The sequence below is a fragment of the Chroicocephalus ridibundus genome, chromosome 1 (genome assembly GCF_963924245.1).
Source record: "Chroicocephalus ridibundus chromosome 1, bChrRid1.1, whole genome shotgun sequence".
NCBI lineage: Eukaryota > Metazoa > Chordata > Aves > Charadriiformes > Laridae > Chroicocephalus > Chroicocephalus ridibundus.
The window spans coordinates 85,238,340-85,254,480 of NC_086284.1; the positions used below are offsets into that span (position 1 = coordinate 85,238,340).

The 16,141-nt window shown below is 37.0% G+C and overlaps 1 protein-coding gene across 1 annotated transcript in view; it reads left to right on the plus strand.

The window, feature by feature from the left end:
- Positions 1-116: 116 nt before the first annotated feature.
- MOSPD2 (motile sperm domain containing 2) overlaps positions 117-16,141 on the plus strand; it is a 38,903-nt gene continuing 22,878 nt past the window's right edge. The window contains exons 1-5 of the mRNA XM_063342154.1: positions 117-222; positions 405-471; positions 9,384-9,539; positions 10,327-10,413; positions 12,859-13,013. Coding sequence (XP_063198224.1) covers positions 214-222; positions 405-471; positions 9,384-9,539; positions 10,327-10,413; positions 12,859-13,013 — 474 coding nt within the window. The 5' untranslated portion in view covers positions 117-213. The remainder of the gene's footprint in view (positions 223-404; positions 472-9,383; positions 9,540-10,326; positions 10,414-12,858; positions 13,014-16,141) is intronic.

The window sequence follows — 16,141 nt, forward strand, 5'->3', positions numbered from 1 at the left end:
CGGGAGGGAAGGGCGGAGACGGGGCCGGGGACGGGACCCCGGGGAAAGGGGCGGGGCCTCGGGCCGGTTGGCGGCGCTGGAGCCTCCGGCTCGGTGCTTGCGGCCCCGCCCTCCGCCAGGGTCACGCGGCGCCTCCATCCCCGCTTGGCTCCGCCCCCTTCGCGCTTGCGGGCCCTGCTGCGGCCGGGGCGGGCGGCTCAGCTCCGCTGGGCCATGGCTGAGGTGAGTCCCCGGGCGTCTGTCCTCCGCCCGCCCGCCCTCCTTCCTTCTCGCCAGCCGCCCCCGGCAGCGGCCTGGGGTCGGGTGGTGGCTGGGCCCGCCGTTCAGGTGGGGGGCCGGAGCCGTCTCGGGCTCCGGCCTTGTCCCTTCCTTTCACTCCTCTCCCGTTTCTTATTTCCCCTCAGCAACGGCAGGACAAGGCCGCATTGATAAGCGAGACTAGGCGGCGTTTCGAGGCGGATTACCTGCCAGGTGAGCGCCTGGGTGGTGGAGCTGGAGATGGGGGTGGGCGGGGAGCGGTGGGGCCGGCTGCCTGGATACGGTCTCTGGGGCTTGCCCGGTGTCGCTTTTCCCCTGGGGGCTGCCTGTAGCCCCGCTTTCCCAGGTGAGTGGGTGGGTGGCCTTTCCTTCAGGTGGCCGAAGCTGCCGGGTGGGGGTGATGCACAAAGCAAGAGGTTTTCTGCGTTGGCTCTTGGTGCTTCTCCTCTGGGTCGCTGTCTTGGGCAACAAGACGTGTCGGGGCAAGGGTCTGGGTCCTTTTGACTCACAGTTGTGTTTGGTTGGCTGTAGCCTGGGGTCTGGGACGCTGCTGTGCTTGGTGCTTTTCGGACCTAAAACGTGGTGGGGGTGGGGGAGAACGAGGAGAAGAAAATAATTCTGACCTCGACCAGTTTGTCAAGGGAACAGTTGAGTTGTTTTTCTAGAGTAACTTGCATTTCAAATTTGTGCTGGCCTTAATTAAAATCATGCTGCGTGTCCAGCTCGCTTCCTAAGTGCAGATGCTTTTAAACTTGTAAACGAAGGCCAGGAGGTGCTGGGGATGCCTAGGGGAAAGGGAATGCCAGGGTAAGCCTAGAGGAGGTTCCTTTCATTTCAAAGTAGATTTGCATTGTTTATAATAGAAGAATATATAGTAGAAGAGTATGCTAACAGCTGTAGTAACCAGTACATCTTATTATGACTGTCTAAAGACTTTCTATTGAAAACATGCTTCTATCCAATTTTTAATGCAAATAGAGTAAGAGCCCAGTAGTTTAGGAGTTGTGTGCATCTCCTTTAATATAAGCCTCAATCTTGCAAACACATGCCTTGCTTTGATGTCCCAAATCAGAATTATTGAGGTTACCTAGTTACCACTTTTACGTAAGGGTTACGTGCTTCTGTGACTTCTTTGTGATTGGCTATAGCACTTTTTTTGCAAACTTTGAGGATCTTGTGGGTAATAAAACTTGGTTTCATATGGTTGCTCGGCTAACTGTCATAAAGGAAACTGCTTTGGCCTTGGTTGGAGATGACCTGTATTTCTGTCAAGATGACAAAATTATTAGAATAGTGTATTGAAGAAGAGCTTATTTTTACTGTTTGGTATTTCTGTGTGAATAAAGATGTCTTTGGCAGTCTTAAGGTTCAGGCTCGGGAGAGTGGAGGATCATATTAAATTATAAGTTCTTTTGGCTGTTAATATTTTCAGTTAATTTGTTTATTTTTCTGTGACAGGTGATTCATCTTGCTTTGTATTCTAATATCCCAGAGTCACACTCATACAAAAATGATTTTGGGAAGCCTAGAACTGCTTTGGGACAGTTTCTGCTGAAAGGGAGTATTACCCTTTCAGTTGAACTATCCCTTACAATCTTGGAATTCCAGAGTTTTGCTAGCTGTAATGAGGCCTCTGTTGGGCTGGTTGTTAGAGCCATTAAAACGATTGAATACTGTTGCAAGGTAAACTGTAATCTTATTTGCAGTATTTTGAACACATTTTCTCAATAAGCCCGTTTTTGGATCATGGTTTAGGGCTCTTAGCCCTTTTAAGAAAATAGGATTAGGGTTTTTTTTCATTAATATTCTTAAATCCCTCCCTCAAATTCAGGAATGCCACAAGCAAAGTAATGTTGTCATGCCCACTTCAAGTGTGAAAAACACAGGGTTTTAGTTTTATTGTGGTCCTTCAGCCTTTACTGTATATGTTATAAAATGTATTCTTTTATGCTTTCTTTTAATTGAATAGGGGTGTGGAGGTGCATGTATGTAGACACCCCCAAACATGTGGCTTTCTGTGTTCTAGAGCTACAAATGATTGCTTCATATCCATTAATTTTAATCTGCTTTTGAAAGAAAGGGTACTGTCAAGGCACACTGAGAAACCGATACTTTCTGTGAAAGTTCAGTGTGGTCATAGAATTGTGGGCCTTTACAGGATGAATCTAATTCCATTTACAAGTGAGATGCAAGTGTTAAAATTTGACTAAAATTTTCAGGCAGTTTTGTTTCTGGGGGGTGCACCTGCCACTGTTTTATTTTTCCCTCTGAGGAAAACAGTGTTCCTGATTATTTTAGAAACTTGGCGTTTGTGTTATGAAGTGATTCTTCCATGTTATGGAACTCATAGTTACTGGTGTCCCCCCCCGACATGCAGGAGGAATTGCTAATGGTCACAAATGCTGTGATGGTCTTGCAGTAATGTTTGTTTTTATTGTGAAATGAAAATTTAGAGGGCCTTTGAAATCTTGATTTTTGGTTGAAATTCTTTATTGGCAGAATACAATAGATTATACAAAAATATATTATTGTATAACTGGTTCATAAAAGTCTAATATTAAACTGCCACATCTAATACATGTTTGAATGTTTCACATAAAAGTTACAACCAAATAATACTGCGGTCTTGACAATTTTGAAGGTAGGATGGGAAAAGTTTTGTTCAGCAGTTGGAAACACCAGAAATCCGTTTTCTAAATTATACAGTTGTTTCATTTATGTGACTAAATTAAGGGATTATTTTGACAGATACAGTTTGGAGAATGCAGTGTCAGAGAACCTTACTGGCTCATTTCCCCGAAGTTTGAACAAGAACTTTCTTGCTGAAGTTGTTCAGCAAATGTGGCCATTGAGGGCTTCTGAAAGGAAAGTCTGGCCACTGTGCAATCTGATCTGCAAAGCAGTGTTTAATGTTAACTGAGGTCTTGTGGTGGTGTTTTTTTCTCCTCAGTAAATTTTTTACCTATGTTTGAAAGACAGCTTCAGTTCTTACGGGGAATGTATATCCCTAGTAATTAAAACTCTTGCATTTAAAAGGCATATTTCCAATACCGAAAAGTTCCTGTTAGTCTAATAGACTAGCAAACACTGTCTGATGTGGTAGGCTGTTTTCTCTGTTTGGATTCTTTGTGAGAGTTGGTGATGTAAATGATTTGGGTGGTGACAGGAACAATGAAAACAAAAGATTATTTTCTAGTACTGACTGGTACTAACAATGTTTTCTAGCAAACAGTCTTTTTTTCTTCACGGCATTTTCATTCCTTAGAGGATTTCTAACATTAGCTTTTATTTCTGGGCTACTACTTTCTATTTTAATGTTACAGTGGAAATTATTTGTAATCAAATCTTGGTAGATTTTTTCCATTCAGCAAGTCTTTTCCATGCTTCCTTTTGCATATTTACCATTTCTTATTGCCTGTATTCCCTGCCCCTTCCCATTTGCATCCTTTTCCTTTCTCCTTTAGGCGAAGCTTAATCTTCAGAAAAAGATTTTGCAAGAGACGTTTCCCATTCCAGTTTAAAAGATTAGATTTCATCATGACTTTCTTTAAGCCAGTAGTAAAACATGTCTTACTAATAATATTGGCCAATTGCAAATAGACCTATGGGGCATCCTCAAAAAAACATACTGATATGGCTTAAGGTAATGTTTTGGATATCTGCTTATGTCTGTTTATGCTCAGAAAAAAATCTATTTTCCCTGATTCTTGGCTTTCAGGATGAGAAATTCTGGAAGGATGAGATAAGGAAAGGAAGATAAGGAAACATATGGACAGGATAAACCCCATACTTTTATAGAAAGATATGTGATGTTAATGCTTGAGCTTTCTATTGAAAGTAGTCTTTATTGTCACTGAAAGTGTTCAATTTTGCTAAAAGTTTAAACTGATCACATCTGGTAGAGTCAAATATTTTATTTGTTTATTGTCACTTGATTTTGTTTTTCACTCCTTATTAGGCAGAAATAGCTTTGTTTTCTTCATCCCTATTCTTCCCTTTATGGCTGCTGACCTTCCTAATTTGTTTTCACTCCTGCCGATTTCCTCATCTAAAAATTGAAGGCACATACCTGAATGGTTATAGTACTTAGTTTAACATGTTAGGCATCAACAGCCAATTAAAATGGGTTTCCTCTTTCTAGCCAAGGTCAGAGGAATAATTGGCTGTTTCAGACCCAAGACTTCTTGGCTGAAATAAATAGCTTAAGGCAGTAGTTAAAAATGAGAAGCTTTGTGTAATGGAACACTTGAAATACTTTGCTAAATTGTTTTTTCCCTACTTTTTGTACAATGAAGTGTTGTTTGTTGGTTGCTTGTTGGTGTTTTTTTTTTCCTGTATTCAAAGGTATGTAGTTCCTATCCCTACTTAGCTTTGTGTATGACTTGTTTTGTAACATTTCTTTCCTAGATAAGAGTTCTTCCTGAAGGGGGGAGTCATTCTTACATGTTGTGAATTCTAAACTTCTCTGGGTTAATTTAGTGTGGGACTTAGCTGTGCTGCCTGTTTTTCAGTCCTGTAATCTTTCTTCTGTATTCTTGTTGAATGTTCTCAAATTTCTATTATTTTTCCTAAAGCATGAATGCCCAAAGAAAACACAACAGTACAACATTGGTCTCCTGGTAATGTAGATGGCACTTAAAAAAAAAAAAGTGATGAGAAGGCATATTACAATTTGTGCATCAAAAAATTTCATGAGCACTTCCAGTTAAAGTGTTGCAGTGAAATTTGTGTTCATTTGGTTCTGCATGATTCTGGAATTCTTTTCAGAGCTGTTGTCTTGTGTTCTACAGGATCCTTTTTGTTGGAAGATAGTAATTAAGTTGTAGAGTTTTACTGTATGTTTCACAGCTTGAAGAATACGACTATTAAAAGGTCAGAATATGGTCATAGAAAGAACAGAATTCCTCACTTAAGCAAGACAAAAAGGAAGACGAGTAATAGGAAGAAGCTACTGTTCAAACAGAACTTTTTCTGTTTTTTCCCAGTCTTCTCCCTTGACCTCAAATGTTTAATGAGGAAATGAAAGTAACTGTAAGTAGCTATTTTTAAAATAAGGTTAAATAAAATGATGAACTCCGAAAACTCTAAGGTTCTGCCTGAGACCTGGTCAGTCTTCTTGCTCACTCAAGTTTTCCTGGAGACCTTTTAGCTGAGGCAATGGAGAGGCCTAATTTTGTCCTCTCCTCCTAGCTGTTGCCACTGCTACTCCCTCATATATAACTTAGAATTTGGTTTTAATGCTCTCGTAAATATCAAATTTGCTAAGCAGATTATGCTTTCTCATGTTTTTCTGGATCTGAGTCTTGTTTAACTTTTCACACTGCTTACCAGCTTAAGAGAAAAGTCCTGCAGCATCCTATTTTTCTCTGGAACTATTCTTGGATACAGTAAGGTTTGAATCTCTTGGGCTGAGGGAGGAAGCAGGTTTCCAAGCTTCTGCACAGTTGTCTTAACCTTGAAATATTTCACGAAAGTCTGTCACTGCGGTTATATGTGGCTTTCACTATCTCTTTCTGAACAGAAGTAGCTGTGAATGCTGTTCCTTGTGTTAATTTTGGGGCAAGCGGTGCGTGTTCCAAATACCTTATGAAATTCCTTTTTGTTATGGACATAATTACAGGATGTCCATCTCCCTGAGTAGAGGGTGACTAAACTTCGCATCTCAGCATCTTAGTGGCAGTTCTGCAAGTGTGAAGAAACAGGCACTTAATTTTCTAGTGAGAAAAGCATCAGTATATGTTTACAAGTATCTTAAGTGGCTAGGCTTGGGGATTGTCTGATGTAAGATACTTCAGTTAAGAGCTTCACCTCAATTTGGATTTGGGTGCCCCTCAACCAACTTCTGTGTCCTTTTTGGCCTGTTAGTTGTTGTGCTGTACATGTTTACATTATGTGTTGAGAGCCCCAAAAGTTTATTTTCTTTTAACTAATTCTGTTTTAACTCCAGAAATTGCTAATAATCCAGTAACTGCAGTCAAGTGTTGGTCCATGAATGATTTAAAATTAGAAACATTTAGATTATTTCACAGCATTGTTTGAAAACAAGTTTCCGGATGTCTATAGAATTATGGGAAATGTACAAATTTGAAGAGGAATTCCTCCTCTGAATGGACATATTTTCAATGACTGGGTTATTGGAAGGACTCCAGCAATTTCATATCACTCTGCTTTGTATGTGTGAGGTAAAGCACCTTTCTTTTGGGTTCGCAATCTCATTCTAAACTTTATTTTGTAGCACGAGTTGGATAAATCAAGTAAGGTTAAAACAGTAGTCAGTAATCCTGTTGTTCCATCAGTCTTGTTAAGCTCACCTGATTGAAATACCAGCATCCTGCAAGTGCCTGTGGAGGCAGAGTTGTACTAGTTCCTGGTGTAGTGTGTGTTGTAGTATATACGTAAACCCAGATTACATGTGTCATCTTGTTGAATTTAGTTGCTGAAGAGAGGAAGAATATTTTAATCCTTTTGGACTGTCCCTATCTCTGAATCCAGCTTGCTTTTCATTGATGTTGAAAGTTAGGATAAAACATTTTCTCCATTCGTCTCTCACTTTCATTTTCTTAAAATATTCACAAAGTTAAATTTCTAGTTTTTAATGTTATCTAAGTTCAGAGTTTGGGAAAATTTGTTAGTGGCCCAGAAATGTCTGTTCTGAGGCATGTTCCACGCAATGATATGTGAATGGTTTTTAAATTATTGTTTGATACAAGATGCGCTATTCTGTCATTCTGACAGTGTGAAACCTTATCCTCTTAGTTTTACCTGCTGATGTGTGGTTTTTCTCTTTAATTACGCAGTATCCAAATCCCTTATACAAATAGGATATACACGGGACTGATCTCAGAAAAATACTTGGCTGATTGATTAACTGCAGTCAGTCTTAGCTGGAAGCTAGTGCGTGTTGCAGATTATTAAACCAAGTTGAAGTAAGGTAGCTCATGTGCCGGAGACATGTAATACTGATGTTGAAGCCCTGGTTTGCTGAGGGTATGAGTGGCTAGATATGGCTTGAATAGCCAATATACCATGTTGAATAATCCAAAGTATAGAATAGTTAGTATACCATGACTAAGAGAAGCCAGTGGTTCTCTTACTCTATCTGACTGTGGATGTGACAGTATTGCTGAAGGGGATTTGGGTTGGAATGCACGTTACACGAAGAGAGGCTGTGAAATCTTTCTACCCTTTTGAGTTTTCAAAATTTGACTGAAAAAAAGTTGCTTAGCAACCTGTTTGAACTTGGAAATTAGCCTCACTGTGAACAGGAGTTAGGACTGACTTGACCCGCAGAAATCCTCTCCGATGTTAATTTTCTATGATTCTAACTTGAAACTAGGTACTGCTAGCGTTTCTCAGGCAAAACTGTCCAAATCATAAATCATTGGGGGAATAATCAAATTTCAAATGAGCAGCTGAGACTTTACAAAATTTAATACCCAGGTTCTTTGCAACTTGTTCCATCTGTGGTTGATCTAGAACCATAGAGAAGTTAAACAGCATTTTAGTCTTGTGCTGAGTGTTCACTCTACTGGGCTTAGTCAGAACATAGGGAATGAGCTGTTTGGTGCAAGTATGGAAATGATGAGAAAAGGAACTGAAAAAGTGAGAGAGTTTTTAGTGGACTGGAGGCTTTTGGGCAGAGAGGAGAAAGACTAAGATTATGGAAAGTGGGATTTGACTGCAGGCTTGGCTAGGGAGCAAGGTAAGGTAGTGGGATGGGTTCAAGGGAAGGAGAATTGAAGCCAAATAAAGAAGGAACTGAGTAGATAATGTATGTGAGAAGCAGTTGGATGTGAAGAGATATGTTGTGGGAGTGCAACCGTAATAACTCTTAGTGGATGGGCACATTTAAAATGGGTATATTCTTACAGTTATATTGACTGATTTGTGACGGGAAAAAGTATCAATTGAATAACAGGTAAAATAGGTCATATCTTTCCATGTAGGCCAGTAAAACTAAAAATATTAGCAGAATTAAATGGTTTCTTTTTCTTAACATCTTCCTCAGAGTTAAGATGTCTAATTGAAATATGCATCCATAAACCATCCAGTCACAGTTCTAAATAGCCATTTTAATTATGATGGCCCTGACAGTAGTTATTTTGAGTTTATTGCTGCTGACAGAGGAATAGTTTTTCCAGTATGTGAAAATTAATGTCTATTTTATTAACCAGTCTTAACGTTTTTCATGCTAATCACAAATAAATTTAAGTGAGTAGTTTAAGATCTTGTGGTTTTTTTAGTAGTTAGTGAAGTGTCTGTTGCTTTCAGAAGGCCGTTTCTGTCATGGGCTCTTGCTTGATTTATATTTCAGTTACGCAGATTTCTCAGACAAAGAGGAGAATTGATCTAAAAACTGAGCCTTTGTTTAGGCATTTCTACAATAAAAATAGGTCCACTTAGGCATTTGTATTTTACAAACGTCCCGGTTTAAAAATAGTAATAAAAAAAAACCAAGTAAGAAGCAGCAGCAGCTCCTGTTTCCTAAAAGACGTTAACCTGTTATCCTGTTGCTAACTTGACACAAGAAGAGTTTGAAGCTTGGAGATTTTGTACTGCTCTAGAATTGCTTGTAGTTTGCGTTCAGTGAGGTAACAATTTATAACAAGTGTAGAATGTGTAATTTTTTTAAAAAAAAAGCAATTTTATTTAATGCGATGATGTATAGTGTATGGTCAAAAATAGTCATTTTGACACCTGTTCTCTGACATTTTGTGGTCTGACATGCTGATGACTGTAAGTTTGAGAACTCAAGCTTGAACTTGATTATATGCTTAATATATACATTCCTCAGTACACAGATTCTTAGACTATATTCTGTTAATTATAGAAAGCTGTTTTTAGAAAAATTACACCTGCCCTACACACACCTTATGTTTTTTCTTTGAATATGATTCACAGAAAATATTTTTCTGGTGAGTGTAATCTTGTAGTGTTCCTAAATATCATCACAGGAGATAGACGTTTTTAATCAATTTCTCATGCTATGCTTTGTCTGCTTAAGTTTGAGACTGCAAAATAAATACTATGTACCTAGTAAATGTTTATATTGAAACTTGACAAATCTCCTTTTCATGTGTTCATACCAAATGCTATATTCTTACAATAATTGATTTGTTTGCTAGATAAATCAGATAAATACGATTCTAGAGATGTGGAAAGACTACAGCAAGACGATAAATGGGTTGAAAATTATCTGATTTGGCGTCATGATGTTGTGGATGATACATTAAAGATGATTGACGAAAGCTTTCAGTGGAGGAAAGAATATACGGTTAATGGTAAGCTATGTTATATAATGATTTTGATGGTGTATGTTGCTTTCCTATTGAATTACACCTGACTTCTATATGTAGTTTCATTAAGCGCCTTTTAAAAGTTTTGTAAGTACCACAGAGAGATGAGCAAGAACTTTTCCACTCAGTGGAGGAAAAAAAAATAAAATTAGAGGACTCTTGCTTTTTATGTTGATCAGTACTGTCTCACTGTTTTGTTGAGCTTCTATGTGTCTATTGAAAGGTTGTTTAAGAGGAAGAAAGGAAGGCAGCTCTCTGTTGTTTCCTCTTTGTGCATTTGCTAGAATGGAGTCCTTAAAATAAAAAAAAGAGGGGAGGGGGGACAAACAACAACAAAAAAACCCTGACAAAAAACAGGCTGTTTTTTGTCATAGTAGCACTGGTCTGACACCCTAGGTAGAACAGATTTGTGCTGTGAGAACGTTTTGAAGTTGAGTTTTATCTACAGGACTTCACAATCTGAATTAGACAGAGTAAGAGGGGCTGCAAATATGAGCAAAAATAAACATTTGCAGTATTTTTTTTTTCTTATATCAATTTTTTTATTCTTATTTCTTCCTAAATAGATCCTACTCTACGGCATGAGAGGAAGAAGAAAGTAAAGATTTCAAATGAGCTCAATATTTATATTAGTTTAGTAAAGGCCTTGGAAAGTGGTTTATAAAGACATTTTTGTATTTTGTTGCTAGACTTCTCCATTTTTAGTTACTTCTGTTAAGTTAAAATGTGATTATTAAGTGAGTACTGAAATAATTTTCATTTGTCTTTGCAGACTTGACAGAATCTGTCCTTCCAAAATGGTTATTTGAAAATGGTTCTCTCTTTCTGCATGGATATGATAAAGAGGGCTATAAATTATGTAAGTTATATAATATTTTCAGTCACTGATCATTATTTTTTGTTTCCAGCATTTTGGCATCTATTTTGAAAAATAAACACTTTAAAAATAGAAATAGGTACATATTGGCAACTGTTTTCCACTAAAATTTATGGCAAGTTGGTAACTGAGTATCTGTCTGGATCACAGAAGTGCAATGAATTGGAATGAGGAAACTGTCATCAGTTTTCAAAAATCATAAACTTTTGTCCTAATTATAATGCAGATTTTAACTTTCCTGTTGAAGTGCATTGTTTCCATATCTACTGTTGTGAGTATATGATTAGTATAAGTGTTCATTATTACAGTGCATTATTGTCATTGCTTTGCTAGCAGCCCGCATTCTTGCATACTTGCAGTGGTTCACAGGAGGTCTGCAATGCTTTTCTTGTTGTATTTTTTTAATTTTTTCTGTTGTCACTGGAATCTTCAGTAACAGTTTGGACAGCTGAGAATTGCTGGAGAGTAGTTACTTAAGTTATGTGATAAATTTCTATTAATTAAAGAATAAGATTTATAGGGAAACAGTAACTACTGCCTGAAATATTCCTGAGGGTTTTTTTTAATAGTGTATAATAGATAGTATTATTTTCTATAAATTAATCTGTTCTAACAACTCTCATATTTACTTTTAATTAAGCTTGAATCCTGTGAGGCAAAAGAGGCTTTTTAAACAAATCATTCATGAGGCATTCCAAGCAGTGATCTTGAACCTTGAAAAAACAAGAAATTTAAATCTGAAATTCTACTTTTCCTTGGTTTACAAGGGCTAGTTTGTACTTCCAGAAATACACTAACAATGCAGTCTTTTCGGAAATGACTGTGTTTTAAACACCAGTGTACTAGTTTTAAAAAAAAAAAAAAAAAATCATGACCAGAAAAATGCAGCTTTTATTCTATGGCTATGTTTTGTCAAACTGCCCTTTTCTTATCATTGTGAGTTATCTGTGCTGTATGAAAAATTGCTGCTTTGTTATGCTTCACAATTTTTCTTTTAGCCTTCAAGGTAAGTATTCAAGGATAAGTGGTGTTGATAGCTTTTTATAGCATTTAGAACGCTGAGCGTGATTATACTGGGTGGTTCAATTTGGTGAGATTGGAGGGTGGGGGAGAAGCATCCGTGCTTCAACTGAGAAAATTATGCAATTGTTTCATGACAGGAATGTGTAAGTCGAGTAAATCATGATTTCTGATTTTATTGTCACTGAAACATAACTAATGTCTCAATTTTCCAAAGGTGAGCTGTTTCTTCTGTGAATGTTAATTGGGTCAGAATGTCTGACTTGGTATGCGAATTCAGATTGTATTGTAGTTAAGAGTTCTTGGTTAGTCAGCATTTGAGAAACGTGTTTCTTGGGCCACATGCTTTACTCTCAGTCTGTTATGTAAAATAGACATTTTAAAGTATAAAGAAGTTCTTCAAGAATTATTGGTTACTTTCACGGGAGTTCTGTGTTTGAATACGGATATGTTTTTGAAATTCTGAACTTACACCATGTAGTTAATATGCTATGTTCAAAAAAGAAAAAATTTGTTCCGTTACACAAGCCATAGAATATTTTTTTTAATTGCAATCAGAAGTAAAAGACATGGAGAAGAAATCTGGGTTTTAGTGAGATTCTCCATGTTTCAGGGAGAAAAATATTAGAGTACATCTACAATTATTTTCAGGGCTTGTCTAATTTTGGTATTGTAGAGTTACCAAAAATGAAGGCTGCTCTTCACATTGCTGCCCCAAGTGTTTCTTTTATCACTTCATTGTATAATCAGTAATTTGGTTTGAGATGTTTTTATAAAGTCTGTTACTTTGAAATATGCTGCTTTTCGTGGAAAAACTTCCCTCTATATGACTTGTTTCTTATTCCACAAGGGTATGTATTGGGCTTTCATTTATACAATGTTGCTCATCTTCTGGATTTTTTCATTTTATTTTAGAAACGTCTGTTGCTTTTTATATAATTCATAATGTTTGTGTAAATATTTTTTTCAAAACACATCAGCTACAGTGCTGTAGGAAACCTAAGCAGAAAAAGAAACATAAATTTCCACAACAATACTTAGAATATATGCATCACAAAATACCATATCTGTGGACCATGTGATTTAATTTGAAATTACAAAATTACAATCTAGAATCTTCAAATACATGAAAAGTATTTTTCCACTCTACTGCTTTTTCTGTGCTGTAATTATTTGTATTTTCAGTTTTTAGAAAGTTCTGGTATAAAAACGTGAGCAAGGAAAGGGGGAGGTATGCAGCTGTTTTTCTGTCTGTTCAGTGGCCACAAAATCAGTAGAAATGTAGAATACAAACTGAGAGGTGTTAATAAATTTCAGTACATCCTGTATAGTTATTTGCATACTATTGTCTGTTAATTTGGATCTGTTTTTTCAATTGTTGTCTGTGTTTTTGTTTCTTCTCTCAAGTTTGGTTCAGAGTGAAACATCATATAAGAGATCCTAAACAGCAACTTGAGAAAAAGAAACTAGTAGCTTTTTGGTTAGAACATTATGCCAAAAGAGATCATGGAAAGCCCTTAACAGTGGTATTTGACATGTCTGAAACTGGAATCAGTCACATAGTAAGTATTTTTGTTGTGCTTTTCTGATTACTTTCTGAATTATTTAACCTACGTCCCCAGGAAAAGGGGAGTCTTGTCACCTAAATAACTTAACAATTGCTCGTATCAGTGATACGTAGGGCTTCTTCATGTGACTCGGGCAGTTTCCAAAAGCTTTTGTTACATATTAATCTGTAAGTTTGTGCAGCACACCTGAAAACTCTTAGTTTGGTGACTGAGCCAAAGTGACTATGTATCATAGTTGAGTTAGAGTATGGAAAAATGGGGTAATGGTGAAGTATTAAAACCTTTAGATGCAGCGGCTGAGATCTTTGATAATCTATTCTTACAAGTCAACATCTTCAGTTGACGGTTCTGATCCTCATCCTGCCTCTCCATCCTGCATACTATATATGCTGTCCCTGTATATTTAGGTTGTGTTAATTTCTTAAGTCCCTGCATGCATCTCTCTCTACCCGTTGAATTCTCTTGTGAAGGGAAGTTAGCTGGATGCAAAAGAGCAGTTCATCAAGCAGGTGTTGCTTTCAGTAATCATCTTAACCAGATATAGCTCAAGTCTGTCTTTTCTCTTACTAACAAAACATGTTATTACAATGATGAGACTAATATGGTGAAGAAGTCTGCATGCTTGTTGCCATGTACGGATACAGAAAAAAGGAGGGTGTTTAAATTTAAACAGATGTGACAGACTTCTGAATTGTAGGCGTGCCTATCAGACTCGAGTTTATACTCTTCAGGAATAATATCTTCGCCCCCTGTTCCAGTTCCTTGTCCAACTTGTCAGTTTTACTGAAGGCTACTTCCTCCAAGCTTGACCTTACATAAACAAGAGATTCCAACTTTTCATTCAGAGGAGGAGACATTTCTCTTAGCAAAATTTTTATGCATTTCTAGATGTTCTTTATGAATTTCTGTTCAAAATGAAGGAGGAGCATGTAGCTCAGTCACTTCTGTAAAAGTGATGATTATTCAAAAATTTGCAACTAGATAAGAAAATTCTAAAGATTTGAAGAGTAGGATTTCACCTTTGCCTTGGACATAATTGTAGAACTGAATCATTAAAGAAGCCAAGAGGAATTATACCACTTTTGGAAACTATTCCAGAAAACTTATTTCCCACTTACATAAGAATTTAAAAATTCAAAGTTTCATCAATTTTTAAAAACATTTATGAATTAAGTACTTGAAATTCCATGTTCTAGACATTTGGAAGTAAGTATAAAAAAAATGAATTCTGTACCGATCAGTCATATGTCAAGTCAGTAGTCTACTTTGGGAATTACTTAGGGATTTATTGTGCTTATACATAGGATTGGGTAATTCCCTGCCTGAAGTAAACTTCAGAGAATGTTTAAGTTTAGATACTCACTGGAATTTAGCAGATTGTTCAGGTATATTACATGAAATTTAAATATATTTAAGAACTGTTCCTGAATTGATGGTTTAACTGTTCTTAAGTCCTGTGCCTATGTGGAAAAGTGAAAGACTTAAAAACCGTGATTTGTGGGGTTTTGAATTCTCAAAAGCTTTATTTATTGTTTCTTTGGCCATAATATTTCATAAACTGATCCTGAAGATATTGCTGTGAAATGTTAAAATTTCCTGTAAAATCCTCCCCATGGAATATTCTTATGTTAGACAACCAGAAGTTGTGTGTCTTTTAATTTTCACTAAAGCATTTGCAAAGCATGTATCGGTTTTTGCATGATCTCTGGAGTTTCATAGTGTTTGAGGACACTCAATATTTGCTTTTGCTTCAGTGATTCTTGCACACTATCTGAACCTGTTGTAACTTGGCATCCATACACCTGCATTGCTTTGAAGGATGCTAAACTATACTGAATTTATAGTATAGAAGCATGAACATTGTAGCATGTAGAGTGGGGTTTATTCTACTCTGAGCTAGAGATTCAGCTCAGTAAGGTATTTTTCTCTTGCAATGCAGAAGTGCTATTGTCTATTTCAGGAGGCAAACAATTGCTTTAGTATATATTCCTGGGTAACAGTTTTTCTGATATGATGGATTTCAGCCCACAGAACATACAATGAAATACATTTGATTCACTTGTTCTAGCATTTACTGTAGTAAACTTGAGATAGCGATCTTTTGCTGATGTCTGTTGGTATTCATGTTTTACGTGTCTGCACTTCTATGAGCACTAAAATGACAAACTGCTCCTTATGGAGTTACTGTAAATAAATTGCAATTGCAGAAAGAATTGACAACTGCATGCTGTGGGTTTTCTTTTTTGTAGTTCTTTTTCACTTCCCTTGCTTTGACATGGCATTTTTGATCCTGGTACTTTCTTCTCCCTTCTCAACACTGGTTGCATGCTGTCATCTGGACTTTTTGTGTATTTTTCTAGAAGTTTTTTTAACACACATTTTGCTCCTAAGACTGTTCCTTGGTTGGATTCAGGCATGGCTTATTAAAATCTCCTGATTCAAAAGCTGCTCTTGTTAATAGAGCAGATGTTCTGGTTACTATCTGGGTCACTAGATCTACTTCGTTCTAAGTGCACCAGGGGCAATCTTTGTTTTATGTTGACATCTTTACAGTGAGTCTTTAAATCTACCAGATCTGGGTTTTTTCGTGATCCATTTTGGGTATGAGTCTGCATGTCAGCTTGTGTACAGCTTTATCTACAGTTGTCATTAATACAGTCTGAATGATATATTACTCCTAACAGTAGAATTTTATCTGCTTAATGGCATAGGATGAAGCTGCAGCTTATCTACTGGTTGAGGTCCTCTTCTGAACTGTGTTTTTTAAACTTATTTAGATTTAGGAGTGAATGTATGTTGTAATATCTCTTCCTTTAGGTCTGGTTTTCTACCTATTAGTATCTTTACAGGGAAAGCATAAATGCATACTCATAGTTTACCACGGGTATCTTTAATATTTGCTTTGTAAAAGCTTTGTTAGAAGATTAGAACAATATCACTTCCTGCATTTTTACTGATGCTCAACTTAGACAACCTAAAATCGGGCTTTTTTTTTTTTTTTTTTGAGGGGTGGGGGGAGCCAACATTTGAGTAACTTTAATATAAATAGGTGAAAATCTACAGAGTTCTCTGTCATTCTCTTCATCTGAGTTCAGTAGTGGAAAGTAAATTTTTAGCCACTT